Below are 24,005 nucleotides of genomic sequence, written 5' to 3'. Positions count from 1 at the left end.
TAAGGTGCAGGAACTGAGACAATCAGTGTTTGGGATATTTCAACTAGGAACTGGAGCTGTCAGAGTTTTATGCATGCATCTCAGCTTCTCTGAGTGATGGGAAGGGTGAAGCAGGCTGGGAAAGGGGCACCAGAACAGGGTGCCCACATCCCTCCTGAGACCCACAGAAACACTTATTCTCCCCTCTGCCGTCACCATGTGCTGAGGAAAAGGGTTGTTTGATATGCTGATCATTTCAACCAAAAGAAAAGAGTAGGTGATTTAATTAAGCTATCAGTTTATGTTGAAATAAATTTAAAATACAAGGTAGTTGTTCTTTTTTTACCAGTATCTGTCCATTGCACAAATGCTTTTCATAGTTATCTATTACACAGTTTTCACGTAAAAGTGAAGAGCCTATGGAGTTTAACTAATCTGGATCGGTGATTGGAGTTTGTAGAATGAAGTGCTGAAGGTTTGGTGCTGGGTTATGGTGACACTTACCTATGAAGGATAAAAAACCTGATTGTTGATGTGATTTGTGATGGGAATCAGGTGATGTGGAACAAGACAGAACGATACATGGGGTCTGCTGGAATTAGGCTACAGTTCATTCCAGCGGTGTTACCTCTGAGCTGTAGCGGAGGTGATGAGTGCAGGAGGAACTACCTGCACATAACAGAATAGGCATTGAGATTCAACGTTTCTGTCATTATCTTCTTCTCCACTGGTCCTTGCATCTAAACTCCCACCCCCACACTGTGCTTCATGGGCAAGAGGAGAGAGCTGTGATGTAAGAAAGAAAAAGATTTGTAGGACTGTTAATTGTTTGGGGTTTTTTTTGTTTTTGTTTTTTTTTTTTACTACATGTAATAATGATTGTAACATCACTTTTATGCTCCTTCTGTAGCAATATTGAGTTATTTAGGTCATTGCAATTCTCCTCTATTTTCTTATATTTCCTTCTTCTCTCTTTCCTCTTATATTTAATTTTCTTTATATATCCAAATATATCAGATTTGAAAGGGCAAAGTTCTGAAACTGTTCACTGATTTACAAAGTACTCCAACCAAATCCAGTTAAAGTAACAGTCCTCCCTAGGCAATGAGATTTGAATCCTCCTGGGATCACTTGAAGCTGAGCATGAAAAATAAAGGAAAATGATTTTGATTTGTTTAAGGCAACTTTATTTTTATTACTATTCTTGATAAATAATGATTAATCATTGCTCCAAATGAACATTTTCTTCAGTAGGCAAAGTGAGCCAAAAATGTTTCATCACAAACTCCCTGATGTACTCTACTGTAGAGTTGAAGCCAGATTTTATTTGAATGCTTTTTTTCATTGCAGAGCACTGATGGTTGCAGACATCACAGACAGCTTTCTTCTAGCTTCTTTTAACCTATGCAGAATTGTTCTGTGTTTTGTGGTGTGTGTTTTTTTTTTTTTTTTTTCTTTCTAGATATTGATTACATCATCAACTTTTGTACCGTGGAGGTACCTTTTTTTTTTTAATTTACTATTCTGCTTTTGTGCTGCAAAGTCAATTAATTTAACTATATTTCAATTTCTCCATCTATTGAAGACTATTTCCTAGAGCTATGTCCACATCCCCAAAAGGGTGTCCCCTTTTGGTGCAATGGTGCTAGCCAATCTCAAGGGCTTTTGGTGACTCCAATGGTGTCAGTATACTTAGACAGGAGGGACTGCTAGAGGTTAAAGGAGAGAGAAGCCCAGATGGGGGATGGTTGATCCATTTTTGTCACAATCATGAGCGCCCCAATTTTTCACTGAATTCCTCTATGAGTTTCTTTTGGATCAATTAATGAGATAATAAAGTTCTACCAAAGGACACCTGAATGCATGTCTGATTGGCAAAAGCACTCTGCACCTAGAGTGCTCATCAGAACTGTCATGACTCAGTTTTCAAAATAACTCTTCACATTGAATGCCAAAACCTTTTAGAGTTTTAGTCACTCCTGTTTCTTTGGCTCCTAGACATTGAACTTCTGAAAAACCTTGGCCTTTTGTGTCTCCCAGGGCTTGCTCTCTCCTGAGTCAGCTCCCATTTGTTCAGCTTTCACTGATTTCAGTTTGAGCTGTACAGGAGAATACAGCCTCGGATGTGCAATTCTGCACATATATAGATGAATTTCATTGGTATTCGGGGTTTAGTTCTGACAGATGTGATCAGATAAGACATTCAGAAGTGACGCTAGCTTTATTGGCTTTGCTGCTTTTGAGTTTCAGTTGCAAGATATCAATAGGTGTGTAGGCTTTTTTGTACATTGTTTTTAGAAATAGTGGTTGCTAGGTTTGTTTTGTTCGGGGTTTTTTTTAAGTCATGAAAGCAAAGACATACTCTAATATGTAAGTTTTGCAGGAAGCAAGCAGTTCTCTAATAGCATATGATATTTTGCTAATAATGCACTAGTAGCTTGAAAATCCTTTAATATATTTTTCAAGATATGGGTTAGTTCTTGTGTATTGTGATTTCTAATTGATAAAGCATTTGGAAAATGTGAACAACATTTATTTCTGGAACACGGTCACACTTTAAGAATTAATTTTGCAGTCACTAGCGGTGTCTGTGGTGATTTTTGGAGAGATGATCGTCTCTAATTTTTTGTACGTTTCTGGAGCTTGAGCTGTTGTTTCTGTGCAGTTGTAGATGTGATGCTGTGCTCTGCTGATATAGTGAGAAAAGAGATCTGTTCGAGGATGTGGCTGTTGGTACCCACAGAGAAACGTTCTACAGGAACGTGCTTTTTGAGTTAATATCACATGAGTCTTCTTATATAATCCTCTGAATTAAACACAAAGGAAAAGCATTCGGACCATCTCTCACTGATAACAATTTCAACTACCTCTGCAATCTGGCTGGGAACCCAACTATGGTGTAAATGACGATGCATCTGCTCCTTTATCAGTTTGTTGCTAAATTATACAAATTTGTTCATTTAAATCTGAAGGGTAATAGAAAAGCTCTAAGTATTCCTATATCTATAGCACTATTTTGCTTTATATCACAATGCCATCAAATCCTTTGAAGTGTTATTGGATTAAGTAAAATTTTGTCTGGCAGAAGCTGGCTAAGGGGTAGCTGTTTGAATAATCAGCATTCAGAACTCGACTGCTAGTTAATACAAAACTGTCTCTGTAAATGCAATAAAAACTTTTCATATTTTCATTGTTTTTGGTTTTAATCATAGATAAATGCATGCAAATAGTTAAAGTAAATTTAGAACAAGAAACCTGTTAGTATTTTAAAAAATAAAATTTTAATTTACAGATATCTTTAGGTTTTTTCCTCATAATTTATTATTAGAATTTTTAAATTCAATTTTCCGAGCAGGCTCCCATGGCTAACGCCAACTAATATTCAGTTAGAACTCACAAAGGAAGATCTCTGGTTTGCATTAAAAATGAGTATTGGCTTGAATGTTTACTTTACAAATATCAACAACTTAAGAAAGAGTTGCTAAGGCTAAATCATAATAAACGCTTGCAAGTAATATTTAAGTTTTCCACTCCTCCTCCCTTAATTAATATCTTGCTAGGGCTTGGTATCTTCTTCCCCTGTCCACCTTTCATTTACTTGTTAAAAGCACAGGAATAAACATTTTAGGTTATATGTTTTTTGAGATTCAGGGTACTGTGAGTAAACAAGGTAATATATGAACTATTTTGTGTGTAACTTTCATTTTTTGCAAGACCCTTTCTAGTAGGGCTACCACATCATTCTAAAATATCAGGAGAGAAGCGCTATGTGATCCTGTAAGAACTGCGAAGAACCCTGCTTATACCGAGTCATCGTAAACACTTTGCCATTGACTTCAGTGAACACAAAATTTAACTCTCTATATGCTATTGAATGACCTTTTGTGTTACCTTCTTTATAGACAGCAATAGTGAGATAAAAATATATTGTAAAAAATGTTGGGATTTTTTGTGAAGGGTTTTTGTTGGGTTTTTTTGGTAACTGGAATTGCACTGTCAGAGGAATTCCTGTTGTTAGTAATTGGCTTGCTTTTTTGCAGTGCATTTAAAAATGGGATTGCTTTTTTGGTGCCTCAGTAAGGCAATGGTTCTCAGAGAAATGCTCAGTTATAAATGGGTAACAAAGGAAAAACTAATTTGCATGCTGATGCTAAATCTCTAAAGCTGGTAATGCCCAATGGTAGTTAAAATAGGCCTCATTTTTAAAAAATCTTTCCCTGTATAAGGTCTGCCATTAAACCAAATATTGGTATCTTAAATATTCCTCCTTGATAATGCACTAAGTAGTCACCATACCTATGTTAAGAAGTGAATATTACTACGTAGTTCCAAAATGTGTATGGCCCTCCGTTAGTTACTTCAGAGGAGTTAAACAGGATCTTCTCATCTCTCGTTCTCCTGGCTCATTTTTTTCACTCTCTATGGCTCTACTCTCACACTCTGGATGGCTAAGGCTGTCTATTTGGAAAAAAATGTTTACAATGATGCGCATGCGGTGTGGGTATCATTTAAAACTTGCATGCAGAACTTTTTTTTTTTTTTCATTTGAGATGTGTTCTCAGTAAAATCTGTTTCTAAAGCCAGAGTGTTGTGAGACAGATGTGATGGGTGGGAATGGCTGCTGCTCTGCAGTCTGCGCAGAAACAGCTGCCGTGAATGCCGCTATTTCCCAGGATATTTTAAATCTTGCATTCTCTCTTTTCCTGCATTTGTCCTTTGCAACTACAGGTTTATTAGTATCAGAACATAGTACTGGAAACAATGAATCTGGTAGCCTTGAAGCAGGAGCTAGTATTTATAGTATCGATATTATGCTTTGAAGACCTTTCAATAAATTAGCTGTAATGAGCCATTCTGTGCTGGTATAAATATGATGAAATAGATTAATGAGGCAAGAATGCAAAGTCACTAACACTTCTTTAGATGAAGATTTTGACCTTAACCAAATAAAATAACATCTGAAAACTTCCTACTGAATTTTTTTTCAACATTCACAAATGACTGCATTTTTTTAACCAACTCTGTGCTTCTAAATAAAAGGTCCTGAAGCCTTCCTTTGAGACGTGAACTGAGTTCTTGTTCATTTGATTAAACAGTGATATCTGAGACTTGGCAATGGTATGTCCATTTTTGGAGTATGGGAATCATACATAAAGCATTGCTGATAGTGAGGTGAGGAAAATAGAAGAAAAGTGCCTAGAAATTCTTTATTCCAATTCAGTTGGAAAGATTCCAGCAGAAATCAATAGCCCCTGCTGCTTTTGCATGAAACACTTGGACACTTAGCAGTTTAAAAAAAAAAAAAAGTAAAAAGAAGACTTTAAGGGATTATGGATTATTGGCATTTAAATACTGAATTCAGGGACATCTGCATGCATAACAGAAGTTCCCTTTTGTTATCTATAAATGTTTGGGTCTGTTACCCACGTTGAAAGACTAGAAAATAAAGCTGCTCTACTAGTAATTTTGTGAATGTCTAGGTTTTATCACTTATTTAAAAAAAAAATAAATCAAACTTCACAACAGAATGCTGGATACTTAGCAGGCTTCTGAAGGTATGAGGGACAATTCCTCCATGAAGGGAGGGAGGGAAGTAACAGTAAGGTTTATTACTTACTAGAAAAAGAATCAAGAAAATTATATAGTCTCTACAGTGTTTTCTATTGTTTTGTTCTTTCTGTAGTTCTGTTTAGATCAAGTTTTTACATTTTGTTTTTTCAATATTTAATGAAGTTGTAACAGAGTTTGTTTCATTGTGAGTGCAGTATGAAATAACAACAAGATTGTAACTTTTCAGAAAACTCACGTATCCTGTATGTGAGTATATCCAGCACAAAATGCCAAAGAGCTCTAGGGATATCTAGGATATCAATTGGTAATACGGCTTTTGAGCTTTTGAATGTTAGTGAATGACCTTTGTAGCTAAGACAACTGATCATTGCAGGCTAGAGATCAGCTGTACATAGACAGGTGCTCCCATGTACATCAGCCTGGCTAGACTTGCACAAGTATCTCCAAGACAGAAAAGGCTATAACTTAAAACTGACTTATAATGAGATGATTCATTTAAAAAAAAAAAAAGAAGTTACAAATCATTGTATACTTCTCAACATAAGTTGTGCTTAATTTGAAAGACCAGAGACAGAACTCAAAGCAACGTAAAAAAAGCTTGCAATCATGTGCAAGTGGAGAAAATAAAGTATCACAACTTTATGCCTGTTTGTAAATAAAACAGATGGGGCTTTGAGGGAGAGTTTTGACTCCAGCCCCTCATCGCTCTGCGTGGGCAGAGCGCCACATTACTCCTGTGGAAGTGTCAGAAAATCCAGTTCTGGAAGGCTGGCTTGCTGGAACAGCAGGCCGTAGTTTCTTTATAATTTATGTCAGCGGAGAAGTCCAATTACTTGTGTAATTTCCATTAGTACTCAAATAAATTAAGCTATGCTGTAGCTGTATCTTCAGTGGCACTTCTGCCAGTATAAAATGTGACGTGCACAGTCTTAGCTCTGCTCTGACACTGCTGAATTGGCAAAAGTTTCTGCTGTGGACTTGATTAAATCTTGAATAATATTGAACAGAGAAGTGATTAAAATAAAAGAGAACAAAACCTCTGAAGAATGTATTTAATCTAAAACTTTAAAATGCTGACCTTGACAAGGTATTTTTGAGTTAATTACGGTAGAAGAGGAGTATCCTGCACTTCAAACACTGTGCTCTGAGCATTCAGTACATCACTAACTCAAACACATGCTTTGTGAAAACTGCATTTTCTCCTTAGTTTTATTCTTGTCCTTTGGGGACATCTCGGATTACTTTGGTCTATGTAATGCGACTGCCTTCATAAAGGTATTTGCACGGCTTTTTTCTTCAGAGCAGGCTGACAAATATAAGTGTTCTGTTCTCTAAAGCCATATCAAGTTGAGTTTTAGTTACCTTTTGTAATTATCACAAGTGCTTTCAAATAATATTATCTTCTGTTTTCCATATTTAAAAGGGATAGAAAGATCATATCTGATTACTGTTGTTTATATTTGGGTGGGTTTTTTTACCTAAGCAAATTTTAGATGATCATTTATGTTCTCCTGTGTAAAATTGACCTTAAAAGGTAACTGGGCTACCTTTCTCTACCTGAAGATGGTTTTGTTACATAAAACCTGATCATTCTTGAAATGTCAATAGTGATGTGCTTGTCACTTCTTTGCTTTTACAAACATCTTCTATTGTTTCCAAAATTCAATTTGATGTATTTCACTTCAGGGTTTGCTTGCAGTCATTAAAAACATAGCCATTTTTATATAGCCTGCACCTTTTTCGTAAATGCTGCTATTTGGAAAAACGGCAGGACGTTTCATTCTGAACCTGCAAAACCATTTGAGGGGAGACTGTTGGAGTTTATTCCCAGGATTTTTTTTTTTCTCCACTGAAAACTTTGAACTCTAAAATATTTTCTCTCTGGGGAAAAGACAGTGTTGTATACAAAGATTATATGTAGATATTCTTATTCTTTTTAAATGTATTTTGTTAATCTTCCTTCACTTATTCTGGATAACAAGGGAAACTTGTAGCACGATTTTATTTAAAATACATTAAGAATGAAAAAGGTTACTTTGGAAGATTTTTGGAATTATCTGAATTTTCTTGCAGAACCATACTTACAGGTATCTTGTATTTTAGTGTTTTGATTTTCAACTCTGGTATTAGCTTAGTGGATATTTACTTTGTATTGAGCTATGAGCAAAAATCAAGTTAACGTGTTTGCATGATTTTGAGTTTGCAAAGTTCCATGTGCATTGAGCACAGTTTCATTCCTTTGACAGCAGGCCACAAAATATTCTGTGATAGTCTATACGGTATATAATGAAATGTTCTCTTATAATTTTAAGATGTATTAGTACATTAGATCCTGGTCCTTTTCTCTGCAAAGTGAGTAGGAATTTAAACTTTGAGCATTAAGATTGTATATGAAGATTGAGCCATGGGTCTATGGAAATGGTTGTCTACTTTGAAAATCATACTTCATTAGAAAAATCGTTGTCTTTGTGAAGAAAATAAAAATATCTGTCAGTCAGACATCTTCCTCTGAAAATTTCATTTTATTGTTGATTAATCCAACTGGATTGGAAAGGTTAAAGAGATATATTACAAGACAGGAATGATAGCTCACCCTGACATACTGTCAGCCTATTCCAAATCTCATTATCTAACTACGTATTCCGAAGTTATAGCCAACAGTCCAAACAGTAATTCATTTGGAAACTGTGTTATGGGGGTGTTTCAACAGACCTATAGAAACCTACAGGAGATGTACCTGAAATGAAACAATCTATAGTGCATTGCTTGTGTTTAAATTCTAGGTCAGTTTTTGTGACTGGTGAATCAGATTATTATGGTCCATAGGTTTTTGGCTTTGTTTTTTTCTTTTGATGTTGTGGGTTTTATGAGGGTTTTCTAGCCCTGCTCCAGCGTGGGCTTCCCATGGGGTCACAGCCTCCTTGGGACATCCACCTGCTCCAGTGCGGGGTCCTCCATGGGCTGCAGGTGGATAACTGCTCCACTGTCAACCGTCATGGGCTGCAGGGGGACAGCCTGCCTCACCGCGGTCTTCACCATGGGCTGCAGGGGAATCTCTGCTCCGTTGCCTGGAGCACCGCCTCCCCTCCTTCTTCACTGGCCTTGGTGTCTGCAGGGTTGTCTCTCTCACGTTTTCTCACTCCTCTCTCCTGACTGCTGCTGGTGTTGCACAGTTCTTTTGGGTTTGATTTGGATTTTTTTTTTTCTTCCTTCTTAAATACATTATCCCAGAGATGCTACCACCATCGCTGATGGGCTCGGCCTTGGCCAGTGGCGGTCCGTCTTGGTTCCAGCTGGCGTTTGCTCTGTTGGACACAGGGGAAGCTTCCAGCAGCTTCTCACAAGAAGCTACCCGTGTAGGCCCCCACTACCAAAACCTTTCCGTGCAAACCCAATATGCTAATTTTGCTAATTTTTCATAAAAATAGTTGTGTATTGTATTTAAAACAATATTGTTCTGGTTACAGATTACAAAATAGGTGTGTTTATACTTTAGAAGGGATACTTTGGAAATTGGAAGTGGTTGAAATTATACTCAACTTTGCAGCAGCCTAGTTTGCTTTTCTGCTAATATTTACAAATGTAAGGTTCCTTTTGTGAATCTTTTTAAGAAGCTTGATTGGAAATAATATAGCGGTCACATTGAAGTTTGCTTGCCCTGTGCTTTTGCTTTCTGTTAAGTTAGTCTGTCTTAATCAGGTGATGTTACTGAGACCGATTTGATCAAATTTATTTAAGATATACTTTAAGAAAATTCAATATTTAGCCTTACAGCATTTCTTTCCTTTTTTTGTTTTCTCCATAGATACTACAACGTATTCCACTGAGCGATCTGAGCACTTTAAGCCATGCAAAGACAAGGATCTTGCATATTGTCTCAATGAAGGGGAATGCTTTGTGATTGAAACCTTAACAGGATCACATAAACACTGCCGGTAAGTCATTTGCTAAGAAGTTGCAAAAAAAGTCTTCTGTCCAAGGGAGACAGCATTAGAAAAAATAAACATTCAGACTTAAAATGGTACAAAGCAATGGAATTTGTCTCCAATTTGATTGGATCCCTCACAGTTTTGGGTGGGTTTTTTTTTAGTAGTCTGTAATATTTGTAAATACAAATACGGAGTGGAAAAACCAACACTTTGATTACTTTTACAGATAAGAAAAGTCTTCAATATTCTATTTTCTAATCATATAAACAAGTAAGGATTAATGTTTTGTTTTCTTTTTTACGTATTAAAATCTTACGTTCCTCTACATATGGGAAGCATTCCTTTATTTTGGGTGCTCAAAGTAAAGCTTTGACAATAGCTGTACGCACTGTTCATTGAGAGACAGGAAGAGTTGTTCAGTTAGTAGTTTTAAGAATTAGGGTTTCATAAGTTTAATTATTGAAAGATAAAATGGACTGTAATAGCCATCTGAAACTGCCATATAGCTGTTGTACAGTTTTATGCTCCTGAACTTCTGTTAATGTCCATGACCACGTTGAATGTATTTAAAAGACTATCAGAAAAGAAAACCAGATCACCAACTATAATTGTTCTAGATGTAGCGGCCAGTAAAAGGGAGCGATACGCAGAAGGAATACTATAACATCTTCCTAAAGATGAGAATAAAAAAAAATTCTGAACTACTCAAACAACCTTTTAAACAGAAGTGGTCAAAAATGAAAACCTGTACTTTTGTTTTTTTTAATCTACTCCTAAAATACTGTATTTGGCATACAGAAGGTATATCCAATACACTTATGTGTCCAAATTCTAAACTGAATGTCTCAATATATAGCTATCTCTAACATATACAATAAAAAGCACCTGAGATACTCAGAGGCTTTCCTGTATGATTTTTAATTAGGCTGGTAAATTTATTACCTAATTTCTTTGAACAGGCTGTTTTTGTAAACTGTATGGGTTAAACTTTTAAATATCTACAGGAGTACGTCTCATAAGAGATGTCTTTTTTGGGGGTTGAATTTCAAGATCTTTCGTGTTCTCTGCCTTTGCCAAATTCCTGTTTACTTGCTGTGATTCTAATGCTACAGTCTGACTAACGGTTAGAAGCTTTTCCATCCAAGCTTTTCCCTGTAACTAAACAAGCCAGAGTGTTGAGTTTTCATTCTTTCCAGCAGAGTGAAATTTTTTCATCACCTTCTCTTGTGTAATTCTTCCGTAGGGAAATCTGGGTATCACTTGTGAATCTGTTAGCTCCCGTGTGTAGCAGATGTGTATTGGTTGTACAAGTTTCGGGCATTGACACATTCTCTGGGAATTAAACATCTGCTTATTTCAGTGCGTAGTTTGAAGTGTGCAACGCAAAAAGACATGTATGAGGCAATGAAAATCCATATAGCAAGAGAAGACAGATTTTAAAATTTAAAGGGTGATTACACTAGTTGCAATGCTTTGTTTAATTCTGTAAGAACCTTCAACACTGCATGCAGCAGCTCGTGCAGTGTTCAGTTCAGAATCACTTTTATGATGCTGGTATGTGTGTCATTAATGGAGAAAAGCTTTTAATTTGACCTTCAAATTCTGTATCTCTAGGTTGGTAATAGACTATATGTCTCTTTGTCAGGGCCGGTGCTATAGAGAGTGGGATGCAGGTTTGTTCTATCTGTGGCCTAGAACCGTGCTTTGGAATAGTAGCTAGAATGTACACGTATAGAAAAATACAATATTGATGTACTGTGTTTGTCCTCTAACAAAAAAAAAAAAAGTAATTTTTCCCTGAGAATGAAAGGGTTATGGAATTCCCATTGCAATTAAAAGAATCATTTGAATACAGAATTATGAAGACTTAGAGAGTGAAACGATACTTTGTTCTTAGAATCAGGCTGCATTGTGTATCCTCGTTGGGAGTTTGATTTTTGCATCTGTTCTGGGAACAGAGCACCAATTTACTGAAATGGGAATTTGCCATGTGGAACAGCTGCAGAGAGAAGACCTTGATGAAGCAAAAAACTTTGGTCCCACTTTGTCAGGTTTAAAGAGTGTTAGTAGACGATACGCTTAGGCAGTTGTGCAGTTGGTCTTGTTGTGTGCACATGTTTAAGGACAGATACGCTAATGATTGTTAAAGCAAAAAAAAAAAAAAAAAGATTAGGTAGCAATTAATAACTATTTGAGTTACATCCTGGACTTCTTCTCTATCCTTATGAACCATACTGTCGGTGTAAACAGTCTCAACTGGCGGTTCAAGCACCTTTCAGAGTTGACAAAATTTATTATGCTCTTGTTGGGCAATAGGAGATGAGCACACGTCAAATTCCAGCAGTCAGTAATGACATTGGCAGCTGGATGTGGTAGAGCACTGGCTCTATACCTTTTCTTTCTGTTTTGTGAGATACATGCCTTATCTAGTTTGAACCTGTAATTGTGGAGAGTGGGACAAGCATGCACCCTTGGTAAAGGGCAAGAGGGAGGCCATGTCGCAGAAGACCATGTAAAGTAAACGAGGAGTTCTGAAGAGCCCTGCTCGTGCATCTTTCATTCTTATCCACCTACAGAGGAGGTGTCCTGAAGTCATGGGACATTTTTTTTTTTTATCTTAGTTGACAATTGGAAGAAAAAAAGTATAGAAATTGTTATAGTTTCAAATGGTACAATTCCATTTTTGTTTGAACGTCTACATTTTACTTACTGTCCCTTGGTGAAAATATGTCTGGGGATGTAAACTGACAGAGTTCTGCATGGTTAGATAACAAGATACACTGGATATTGTTTGTGCTATTTTAAAGGTGTGACTTCAGTATTTATTTTTGTGAATGGTTTAACACAAGCTTGTTTTAAGGATAGGGTAGGTCAACAGTAGGGAAAATTCATATTTAGCTTCTCCATATGCTGAATTTTTTTCCCTGTTGCCTTCTTGAGAATTTAAGCTAAATGGTGAGGGTGCTTTTAGTTGTTATTTACATAAAACAAATCAAGTACACAGTCAACACTGACACATTGGCATTTAACTGGGTATTATATAATGTGGGCTTTAAAAAGTTTAAGTTTTGTCTGTACAATTTTATTTCAAAGACCCTATCTGAAGTCACTCTGGGTCTTTGCGGTTGGAGGTTTTTTGAAACCTCCTACATTTTTGTTTTTCTTTTCAGTCCATTTATTTTCCTCTGATTACCCCTTTAGGACTGGAAAATACTGAATGGAATGAGTGACTAAAACTTCTGAGGGGAGAAGAGGATTGCACTGTTTAATTTCTCTCCCAAAAGAAGCCATTAAGACTATCGTGTATGCACTGGAAATCTTGGTGTTGGCAATGAACTCTAATATACTGTTTATAGAGCTGAGTATGTTGGATGAGATATTCCTTTTGTCCTTTGTTTGTGCCCTTCATCTCTCCTTCACAAAGCAAGCAGTATAACAGCTGAATAAGTTTTCTAACAACAGAGGGTGAAATCATAGACTCACAAATGCACAGTAAACAAAACATTATTCCCAGTTAACCAAATTACAGCAGGTTGTACTTATGCCTCCAAAGAGTGCTACTGTGGTTACTATCCCAGAGTTTTCAGATTTCATAGATAATCTAGATTGGATGCATTCATCTTGTTCTGATGAATTTTGTGCTTGGTGATCTTGCTCTTTTTAATGCATAAAATTTTCCATTTTTACACTTATGATTAAAAATTTATACCAGCATTGCTCAGCTTTGTTTAAAATCTGTCCTGAGACCAGAAGGATTGAATTCCCTTTTAATGAAAGTCCTGTTTGGATAAATGTTTATATACTGTCAACTTTAATTGTTAGTCTTTTGCATAGTAGCAACTGTAATCCAGGCATAGCCCTTGCTGTCAGCAAAAGCAGGAGAAAGGCATCAAATAGACTGGATTTAAGAACAGCTCTGAGCATGGCATATGATACGTGCACTTAACCATAAGTTAAAATCTAAAAAAATAAGACCATTTCCATGTTCTAGCTATGTGGTTTGTTACCTAGGCTTTCGCAGTCTGACCTAGGTGTTTTAAAATACCAGCTACTCCATTTTGTGTGTTCCCCCCATTTTGTATTTCAGTGACACTTTTCCAGAGTGTTTCCAACGTGTAAGTAAAGCAGAAAATTATTCACTATTTGAATAGCATTGAATAAATAAAACATTTTGTTGGTGTCACAATATTACAAGGTTAGTTTCATCAAAAATAATCCATTGTATTAAGCTGACAACGTAACATACAGCTACCAGAGTTTAAAGGAGGAAGAAAGCTGTGCTTAAAATTTAGGATTACTTTTCATGTCAAGGGCAATCAACGGACCTCCTGTCATGAGAATTATTGGCTTATGAGCATAGCTGTAGCACGTACCTAGATTATATTTGCGTAGTTGCACACATCATTAGCTGGAAATGCTGCCATATTTACTTTCATGTTTACTTTAGAAAAGCTGAGGTGAACTTGAAATACCACATTAGGTAGCTCCAAGCTGTTGTTAAGCAACTGTATTTTAATATAGATATCACATTGCATTATTATTATATCACCTGCTTCTTCAGCAGTGCTTTTACAACTCATGGTTGCCTTCAGCAATGCGGTTGTTTCTGTTAGCTCAAAAGAAATAGCCTGTGTGCCTAAAGCATTGTGACTATGATACTGTTAAAACTCAGGCCTGTAAGAAGTCAGGAAACAGAAATTCTGGCCAAGAAGTCTGTCACATGGACTGCACGTCCCAAGGGTGGAATCGTTTCGGCTGCATTCATAGCTGTTTGCTAGCACTCGAGACAAGGCTAGTTAAACCTGTAAAGCCTTTATTTCTTTAAGTAATATTAATAGCAAATCTGCAGTTTGACTACTTTTCCCTTTTTTGGGGGGAAACCTCATGCTTTCCTTGTCTAGTTTTAGATACTTCTTTTCCTTCATACAAAAAAATCCAAACAAAAAACACTCCCAAAACCCAAAACAGTTCTGTGCATCTCTTTCAAGCTCCTGCCCCTTGAAATTACTGGATGAGGTTGCATCACTTTGGTGTCACATACCTGTTTTATCCTTTTAATCCTTTTTAAATATGAACTGTTTAGAAAAATGGTTTCTAAACTTCAAAATGAAATGGTGTAAAGCCCAAGACATCTGTAGGACTTGTACTTGTTGCCTAGGGGATCATAATCTTTTGGTGTTACCCAATCTTACATGATTTTTACCATTTGGTTTGAAATTTTCTTTAATCAACACATAAGATTTGAGGTCACTTAATTATAATCACTTAATTAGAGTAAAAACTAAATTATTCTGTCCAAATACTAAACTTTACCTGCTTTTGTCCAAATACTAAACTTCCTCAGTTATCCATGCTCTTTTTCCTAATAGTCCTCTGAAATTAAAATCCTTCAAGTCTGATATTATGGCATAAGAATTCAATAAATAACGAACAGTTTTTACATTTAAAGATTGAGTCTTTTAACATTCTCCCCTGGTGAAATAGTGCGAGAGCATATTCTGTGATATGCACACTAAACATGGCTGTATTCCATAACACCTGATTCATGCTTTCATAATTTAACATTCAGAAGATAGGGACTCTCGAGAAAAGCTTCTTGTCAAAGTACTTTAATTGTTGATTAATTTTCACAGTCTCAACACTCCATTTTACAGTGGTTTTTATTTACAGATTTTTCTCCTAGATTATTGCATTTAGCAGATACTTCTTCAATCTTCTGTAACTTTGCAGTAGAAAATACTTTCAGCTTGAAAAATATATATATGCAAATTGAAAAGTCTTACAAAGTTCAATTACTTTCAAATATCTGCCAAAGTGGGTATTTTATTGCAGCAGTGTAAGAGTCTGTATTTCAAACATCGTGACAGACATTTCTCCTGATGTGTTTGCAAAAATTCACCCTTCAGCACATGCTTAAGTTTTTGAGTACTGCAATAAATCGGTGTTTATGACTGTTGTCGCTGTTCATATAGTATCATTCCATCAAGCAGCGCTATGCACCAGAGAAGTCACTGGCAAAACATCTATTACCTATTTATCCCTCTTAAACACTTTCTGAAAACAAGTTTGTATTAGTCTTAATAATTGAGGTAGGATAAATTAATTTAATGGTGAAAATAAATACAAAATAAAATAAAGCTTTGTATTTAGTGCTAGTTTTAAGTTTCTGTCAAGATGCTATGGTCTGGATTCATAGTATTTCAGGTTTTATTTGCTTTCTGCTGAGCACCTTAAAAAGGCAAGATTTTCTGATGATTTCCCTTTGAAAAACTTTGATTACTAAACAGTATTAATTTCCTCATTCCTTTTCTACCTTTTGAAGTCATGAAATTTAGACTCCTGCTTCAGGTTATGATGAAGATGCACTTTTCCCATCAGAGTAATAAGGTAAAGGGCACAATACTGTAGGCAGAAAATGCATGCCAAGATATTTGAATTATACACTAATTTAAGTTAATTCACCTGTGATTTATTTGATTTAAGCAAATATCCATAAAGATAGAATAAAAGTCATAGTCCGTTTCATCTTGTTTGAAATGCTTATTCAAATTAATATTCTTGAAAGAGTTTGAGGAAGAAGAAATAAAGGAGAAATTGTGTAGCTGTGCATCCGAAGTTAATGTTGAAGCTTAAGAGAATTGACATATTTTAAACTTACATCGGCATAGAGGAATGAAAAATTATGGAATTAATTTCTCTTTCACAGAATACTAAAAGACTAATGTAAATCCCTTTTCAGTTAACAAAGTATGGGAAAACATAGTTACAGGCTTAGCACATCCTCCTGCCTACTTTTTTTTTTTTTTTTTTTTAAGCCAAACATTTTTAATTCACAGGTAATAGCTGTCAAATCAAACAGTGTTAATTCCTTCATTTATGTGTGTACGCGGTTATTTCCCAAATGTAAAAGTAGCATCATTTCAAAGAACAAGCAGTAGTGTGTGTGAAACAAAAATATGTCTGGAAGCTTTAAGTAAACTACCATCTCTTTGGGAGGACTGGAAAAGAAAGACCCAATTCAGCTCCCTTTGCATTTGGCAAGGTCCCTTCAGTTGGTTGAAGTAAGAGTTGGGCTACAACCTTGAATTTCAGTAGAGAGAAGTGGGAAATGTAGTTGCCGACTCAGCAGCTGAGATAGCTTTTTCTTGAGCCTGCTAATAATTCTTGGATTTCTTGATTTGGCACCTAAATGGGAGATTGGGAAGCAATGCTGTGCTAGCATTTATTCACGTCTCACTAGCAAGAATACTTTAAGCTCATGGAACCCTCAATTTTTATCACCACCTTTTTTGTGCCTACACACGTTTTTGAAACTGTGTCTTATTATAGGTTAGCAAAGCATCTTGATTGCATACCACATCTCTACTGGTAGAGGTGACTCAAATCCATTCTCTATAAAATACAAAATTCCATGAAGAAAGTTGATCTGTTAACGGAAGAAAGCGGCTCTAAACTGCCTCCCCTTTCCTAGTTCTAAAGGAAAATAAAGTTGTGACCTACAGAAAGCTATTACTCAGTACATGCTCTCTGAAACTAAATACAAGATGAAAAGGTACATTCTGAAAATTGGGAAAATACCAAACGGGGAAGTCCTTCCCCTACAAAGGAATATTGCATCAATTTACAAGAATTCGTTTTTTCCCCCTTGCTTTACAAAACCTACCAGTGAAAAAAGGATTGTATAGCTTTTAATAGTACACACAAAGTATTTGTAGAAAAGAAAACCTTTAAAAGTATGGGTGCAAATATTGATGACATATATTGCATCTGGTTTGAAGTTAATGTATGCAAATATTCTGCCATCAAGTTCTGCTTTTAAATTAACTTGGAAATGAGTTAGGGGAAATGAGTTAGGGTGGTTGTTGTTGTTCTTACCTCCCTTAGGCAAGAAGGAATTTGTGAAGTGCGTAATGCAGACATCTCAAATCTCACATTTGAATTCTCATCCTTGCCTGTGTCTTAAGTACACGGAAAGCAATAGCGTTTCCAATCTAATCCTATCTGCAGACATTCTCCCAGAAGATCCGCTGTAAAAAAAAAAATCTTGCTAGGAGAAGAAATAAACTCTGGACAATTGAATTGAGTCATTTAAATAGAGACAAATGCCAACTATATCAAAATGCTAACTACCAGAACTGTAATCCACCAGTACTCTAGATTCATCTAAATGAGAAGAACAAACAAAAACACCTATTTCCGCTATCCCTCACTCTGCAAAGCCCTTCCTACTGTCTCAAATAGGAAGAGGGGAAGTGAGGCAAAAATGTGTGGATTCTGTACTGTTACGGAAACTGAGGTATCTAAGATTAGGCAGGCAGGTAAACTGTCATATATGACTTAGGTAAAAGAGATAAATATCCTGATTCTTATCCTGTACCCATTACTGTAGTCTTTAGGAGTGAATGGATTGTTTCAATTTCAGACAGGTTCCCTGGAGTTAGCCCAGTGCAGACAGGGATGAACTCTTCAAGCAACCTGCCTACAGTAGCTAGAAGAAGCAGCAGATTTATATAAAGTGTATTCAGAGGTATCTCCAGAAGGTTATAATGAAACATCTTTTGGACTGTATTTGTGTCCTATCAGCCACTTTGTTAGACAGCAAACTGCCATTTTTACAAAAATTACACTGTTGAAGGCGGCTAGTGTCGGAAGCCTAGAGTAATAACTCCTACTTGAATCAGCATACAAATTTGAGGTCAAACTCCAGACTACTTAAAATAGTTACAATGTGCCAATGGAATCTTGTTAATTGCATTATTAAAATATAAAGGATATATGATAAAGGAATGCAAAAATCAGAGGTCATGTCTGGAATTACTTCTGAAAGGCAAGCCTCTGTTATAAATGACAGCTAAAAATTATTGTTTGCCCGTTTTGCAGCCTGGATTATTATGGTGGACATCATGGGAGATTATTATCAGCGAACAGTTGGGGAAAGGATTTTTGCCTGACATCAAGCCTTTTGAAAGAACAGAGAGGGGTGTAGTATTGCCTTTAAACACTGTTTAACTTTTCTGAAGTTGCAACTCATGGAACCAGAACAGATGTTTCAAACTTAAAAAGCAGCTATCTAATTTCTTCAAAATCTGTAAGAAAAAGTAATTGTGATCAACAGTGTTGGAGACTTTTTAGATCCTCTCTCTTACTGTTTACAGCTCTTTCCTCTGTGGCACCTCAGGTTTGCGATGTCATTTAGATGCACTGCTATGATGGGGAGAAAGTGAGATCTGAAGGGATTATAGTTTTGGAGGATACAGGGATACTATTCCAGTAAATAAGGAAGAAGGTTCATTGTTTTTTCCCTTAAATATTGCTATTATTCAAGCAAGTTCAATCCACAGTAACCAATTTAGAGACAAAAAAGTATTAAGAACATCTTTCTTCATAGACTTTTCAATTACTTATCTTTCAGATACAGTGTTTGGTATAGTCTAGGGCAGAATGTTGTTAACGGGGTATTTATATATTCATTTATGTATTTAAATATATTTATATTTTATATATTTATAGATTTATATAAATACATAATATATATAAACATAATTTATATATTTACAATGCCTTGCTAGGCACTCAGTGTCTGAAATTAAGTATTTAAAGGACTTTGTGTCCTGGGAAAATAGAGAAGTGCACCAAAAAATATAGAATATTTCAGAAAACAAATTCCTGATGTGTGCTATTGAATGTAATGTTAAGGCTGTTGGACAAGGAAGATTTGTTTCAGGCCATGGTATGACTATGTATATGATTTTATAATTTATACTTCACTTTGTAATTATCAGAATAACTTCTAAATAGAGTTTGTTATCTGAAACTGAGGTCCTGTTCACTTTTAAAAGTTAAAACATTCATAACTGGTCTTACATGTACTTAATTATGTCCTAGACTGATTTCAGTAGGAATACTAGAGTTGAATGAAATTTGAAATTTCCATTGTGTGTTATATTAGGATATATTTTAAATAATCGGTTTAAACAAACTGATAAATGTTACAACTGCCTACACTTTTCTTTCCTTGCGCTTCTCTGCTCTGCTCAGTCACGGCTACTGCAGTTACAAGTGACTTCTGCAAATTAGGTTATGTGTAGCTAACAAGTCTTCCCCCTTCCCTTTGTGTTCCTAATTTTGCACATATAGAAGCGACCTGAAGAACAGTAGCTAAGATAATTAGACTTAGGGATGACCTGTTATCTTTTGCTGCCTTATGGCCTGAAAATCAGAAATTTGATATTAAAGTTGTCCAATATGAAGGCAAAGGAAAAAATTATTAGTAATTTTAGGGGACTGGGGACTTGAAGTGAGCTTATCTGAGAAAATGTTTACTTTGAATTGCAGAAAATAGAAGCAAGCTCCAGAGGTTTGATATGGTTTTAGTTATGTTATACATTTTATTCTAGTTTCTGTAGGATAGAATCAGACAGATGATTTTAAAATATGTAGCATTTTTCTATTTCTCTACAGATTCTTCCCTCCATGCTTTTTTTCATTTTTTCCTTCAAATTAAAATTGGACCTGTGGGAAATTCAAAGGTAGAAGCTTGTTATTTTGTCCTCTTTCAACTAAAAAAAAAAAACCTCAACCCCAAGGCTTTTGGTTTCTTTGAATTTGAAACCATAGAGGACCATGTTCCTGCACAGAGGAATAGAAAGGAAAAAAAAAAGAAACAAGAGCAGAGCTAACTGTTAGTTTATGGTATAAATAAATTTCTGATTTGCCAAGATTCATAGGTCTTGTGTAAAAGTTCTGTGAGAAAAAGGTACAAATTATTGAGTAATGAAAACACAGCCAGAAACACTCAAGATTTTTGATGTCTTTAAGGCCACTCTGGGACCCTTTCCTGGTGTCTTGGGCTGTTTCAGAGTCCAAATGTGAACTCCAATTTTTGTTATGCATTTATCGAAAATCATGGGTATTGGTGCCACAGTGTATTACGAATGTCCATGTGCATTGAACCAGAGGAAGGATTTTGAAGACCAGCACTATGAGAACACATCTTGATAGCAGACATTATAATCGACGTTTCTCTTAAGTGTCTCTGATTAATACCGAATCTGCAATTTCAATAAGGGGAACATTATATTATTAGAATCAATTTAGTGTTTAAAATTCATTGATGACAGACATAAAAAAGCAATACATGCAGTATGTACCTGAGGAATAAAGCCAACAAAAATGGTCTTCAAAAACGTACATTTGTTATGCCTTTTTTTAGTCTTGTTTTTAGCTATCACTGTTAATTGGAATTTTTCTTTCCTTTAGAGTTCTGTCATCTTAGGTAGATATCTAATAAAATCATAGAAAACTGGGTTCAAAAAGTATCTGAGAATGTCATTCATGGTCACACAAAGGCAGTGTGCTTCTAAACAGATCTTTGACCTGCTCTGAAAGACCTTTCAGATTGGAAATTTTTATGATGTTCCCAGGCAATACGTTTAGGTGATCTTTTGTCTTTCCACTGGAGGGATTTTTGTGAGGTCTAGTCTAATGCTTTTTTAGCAGAAGTTCAAGCCTATTACTGCTTATTCTGTTCAGCATGGAAATATTACTGCTTTCTTTGTAACTTCTTTTTACAGCTTACTTAAATTTATTGTTTCCTCCACACAATACACCTTTCTGGAGTCTAACTTTTCCAGTCTTACCTCGAAGGCGATGCTTTTCAGATCTTGAATTCTGCGTCTACAAAGCTTAACTAAGTTTAACTCATGAGAATGGTTTTACAAAGGAGTTTAAATCACTTTTGGGGCAGAAGATGAAGACTGATTCAGTCTTGTTAGTTGCTGTTGGCTGCATCCGTGCAGATTGGCCATGTAACTGTAACACTTGCTTCCAATCTCAGGTGTGCTAACTTTGCAGCTATACCACAAAGCTTACTTTGAACTAACAGTGTCTATGCAGTGTAGGATCAGCTGATGCTTTCAGAGTCACTCAGATGGCTAGTCTTCATAGAAGTGCTTATTAATAAGGGCGGGGAATCTTTGCATTCTCTAAAATATTTCAAATTGGATGGGGTAAAAAAAAAAAATAATAAAGATGGGGTAAAGAATGACTGCAAGCAATAAAATGCTTCAGAATATTTTCTTCAGAAGCTCTTGGGAATCAGTTTTATTTTCTCAAATGAAATTGTCTTCAGTGAAGATTTGAACTTATTTAATCAATTTCAGCTTCTGTATATAGAACAGGCTTTCTTGTTTGGTTGTTCTTCTTTTTGAACCAAAAATAGTATTTTTTTTGTAGAAGGAAAACCAACAGAATTGTGACTGTTAGTTAAAACTCAATGGTGACTGTAATACCGGTGACTGTATTTCTAAAATAAAAATCTACACCATCAAACCTTCACATCCCATTTTTGCCTGATAGGCAAGACAAGTTCTGCATGCTGTTAGCTAGTAACGTATTTCATCTGTGTAAAAAAAAAAAAAACAAAACAAAAAAAAAACCCAAAACAAACAAACAAACAGAAACTCCAAGAAACCAAACCAAAACAAAAAAAGCCCCAAAACCAAGAAAACCCCATGCTATTGTGTAATGACAGAAAGAGGACAAAAGACAGAAGCAAAATGCTGCCTTTTTCTACTTCCTACTAAACTCTTAAAGCACAGAGACGTATAAGGATGACTCCTTGCTATTGTGTAGGGGATTTTTGTCCCCCTGCTGTGATCTTAGTGTTGCGTGCGTTGCTCATCTGTTTATTTTCCAAGGTGGTCACCCCTGGAGTAAACATGTAACTTGCTGTTATGTTTTAAATCTCCATTAACACAGAATCAATTCCCATTGGAAGCAAACCTGAGGGTCCCCACGTATCCTGACTTCCTATTTTCTGTTGCATAGCTTAGCATACTGCTTGTGATCTGTGAATATGCTGTGCTAGATCACGTACCAAATCTTATAACTGAGCAAGTCAGAACAAAAAAAAACCCCTATAAATAGGTCAGTGTATACACCGTGGATGTTTAACAGAAAATCCTTATGGCAAAAGGTCATTATTGTGTCTGTTGAAAAGTACCTTAAGACTCAGCAGAGCTTTAGTTGGGTATCTTTAAGCAGAGCTTTTATTCTGAATAAAGCCATAATAATTTATTTAACATGTATATTTTATATCTCTGAAGAGTATCACAACCAAATTAATTTAAATTATGCCTTCTTTTTTATCAGCAGTGATTGTTGAATACGAAATCTAGCTTTAAAGTGCTGCTTTTAAATTCTGTATTTTGAACGTATCACTAAAAGTTTGCTTATTTATTTTACTCTTGTTGGAAGGTACAAAGGAAGCACTGGATATTAACTATAAATTGGTTATTAAATTACTATGTTCTTCGAGAAAGGTGACCAAACATGAAGAAAAGTTTTGACTTTCTGAGTTATCATATTTACCATTGTCTTAGCTTTGATAAAAATGCAAATAGAAAATCCAAGGTTTCTGCACAGATTATTACATTTTTAATTATTGTCTTCTGCTGATGTTAGATCCAAAAGGAAATATGTCCTGGCCTCATCAGGTTGCTGGTGTAGGTTGCTTTCTGCATACCTGTGAGTCTGTATTTCTTAATATCGTTATTCTCCTGGCAAGGACCTGCAAATGCTGCAGTTCCCACCCTGAAAGTGCAGATCCTGCATGGTTTAGGAGGGCTGGAGCTGGTATGTGAATTTTCTGCAGTATTCAGCTGATTTCAGTCGTCCTGATCAAGGCCTTCTGGCTCCATGCTGGAACAGCAATAATACAGTAATAGGACGAAAATTAAAATTGTCTAGTAAATCATGAACTTTGAGTACACAGTAAGTCACTGGATTTCTTTTTACAACAAGCTGAAATTGCATGATTTTAATTAGCTTTTTCACCTTGAATGAAAGTGGCAACACTGTGGTTAATTGCAAGGAAATAAGAAACTTACAATTTTTGTATTTTTTTTTGCCATTTTTTGGTAAATATTTTTATAAAAAGATACAAAAATACAAATTAAAAAAAAAATCAAAATCAGTAAGTGAAAACTCAGGATCTCCAATCACAAAGTCTAGCTTTCATGGTAGTAATCTTTTGCTCTTGGAGCAAAATATAGTGAAACAATGAAGGTTAGACAATATTAAAATTTCCTTATAAAAGTGTCCTTAGATGTGGATAATTTAAACATATCAGCATATACAAGGAATAAGTTTGAATTTCACTTTGTATTGGATACTGTAGTCAAGTCTGGAGTTTCTGTTCTTTGGTTGAATACAAACAATTTGAAGTCTGAGCTGTGGTACAAAAAAAAGAATATTGCTGTTAAAGAAATTACATCAGGAAAGAAGACTGTGTGTAAGGTATAGTTCTGTGCTTGGATCAGAGAAAAAGAATATTCTGCAAGATAAATTACAAGACTTACTGGATGTTTTTTCCAAGCTGTGTGGGGTTGCGTTTTATTTTTAATGAAGCATGATCTGTATTAAAAGCCTTCGTATTTTGATGAAAGCTAAGTTTATATGCATATGACAGAATTTATCATCGTTGTGATTTTTGCTTAAAACTGTCTGAAAACCTTTTTTCTAGCT

The 24,005-nt window shown here is 35.6% G+C and overlaps 1 protein-coding gene across 1 annotated transcript in view; it reads left to right on the top strand.

The window, feature by feature from the left end:
• The window catches only part of NRG3 (neuregulin 3), a 409,872-nt gene that overhangs the window by 160,051 nt on the left and 225,816 nt on the right, over window positions 1-24,005 (top strand). The window contains exon 2 of the mRNA XM_054206415.1: window positions 9,356-9,485. Coding sequence (XP_054062390.1) covers window positions 9,356-9,485 — 130 coding nt within the window. The remainder of the gene's footprint in view (window positions 1-9,355; window positions 9,486-24,005) is intronic.

Source organism: Rissa tridactyla, chromosome 6 (genome assembly GCF_028500815.1).
Source record: "Rissa tridactyla isolate bRisTri1 chromosome 6, bRisTri1.patW.cur.20221130, whole genome shotgun sequence".
Lineage (NCBI taxonomy): Eukaryota > Metazoa > Chordata > Aves > Charadriiformes > Laridae > Rissa > Rissa tridactyla.
This window is presented reverse-complemented; position numbering and strand designations above follow the sequence as displayed.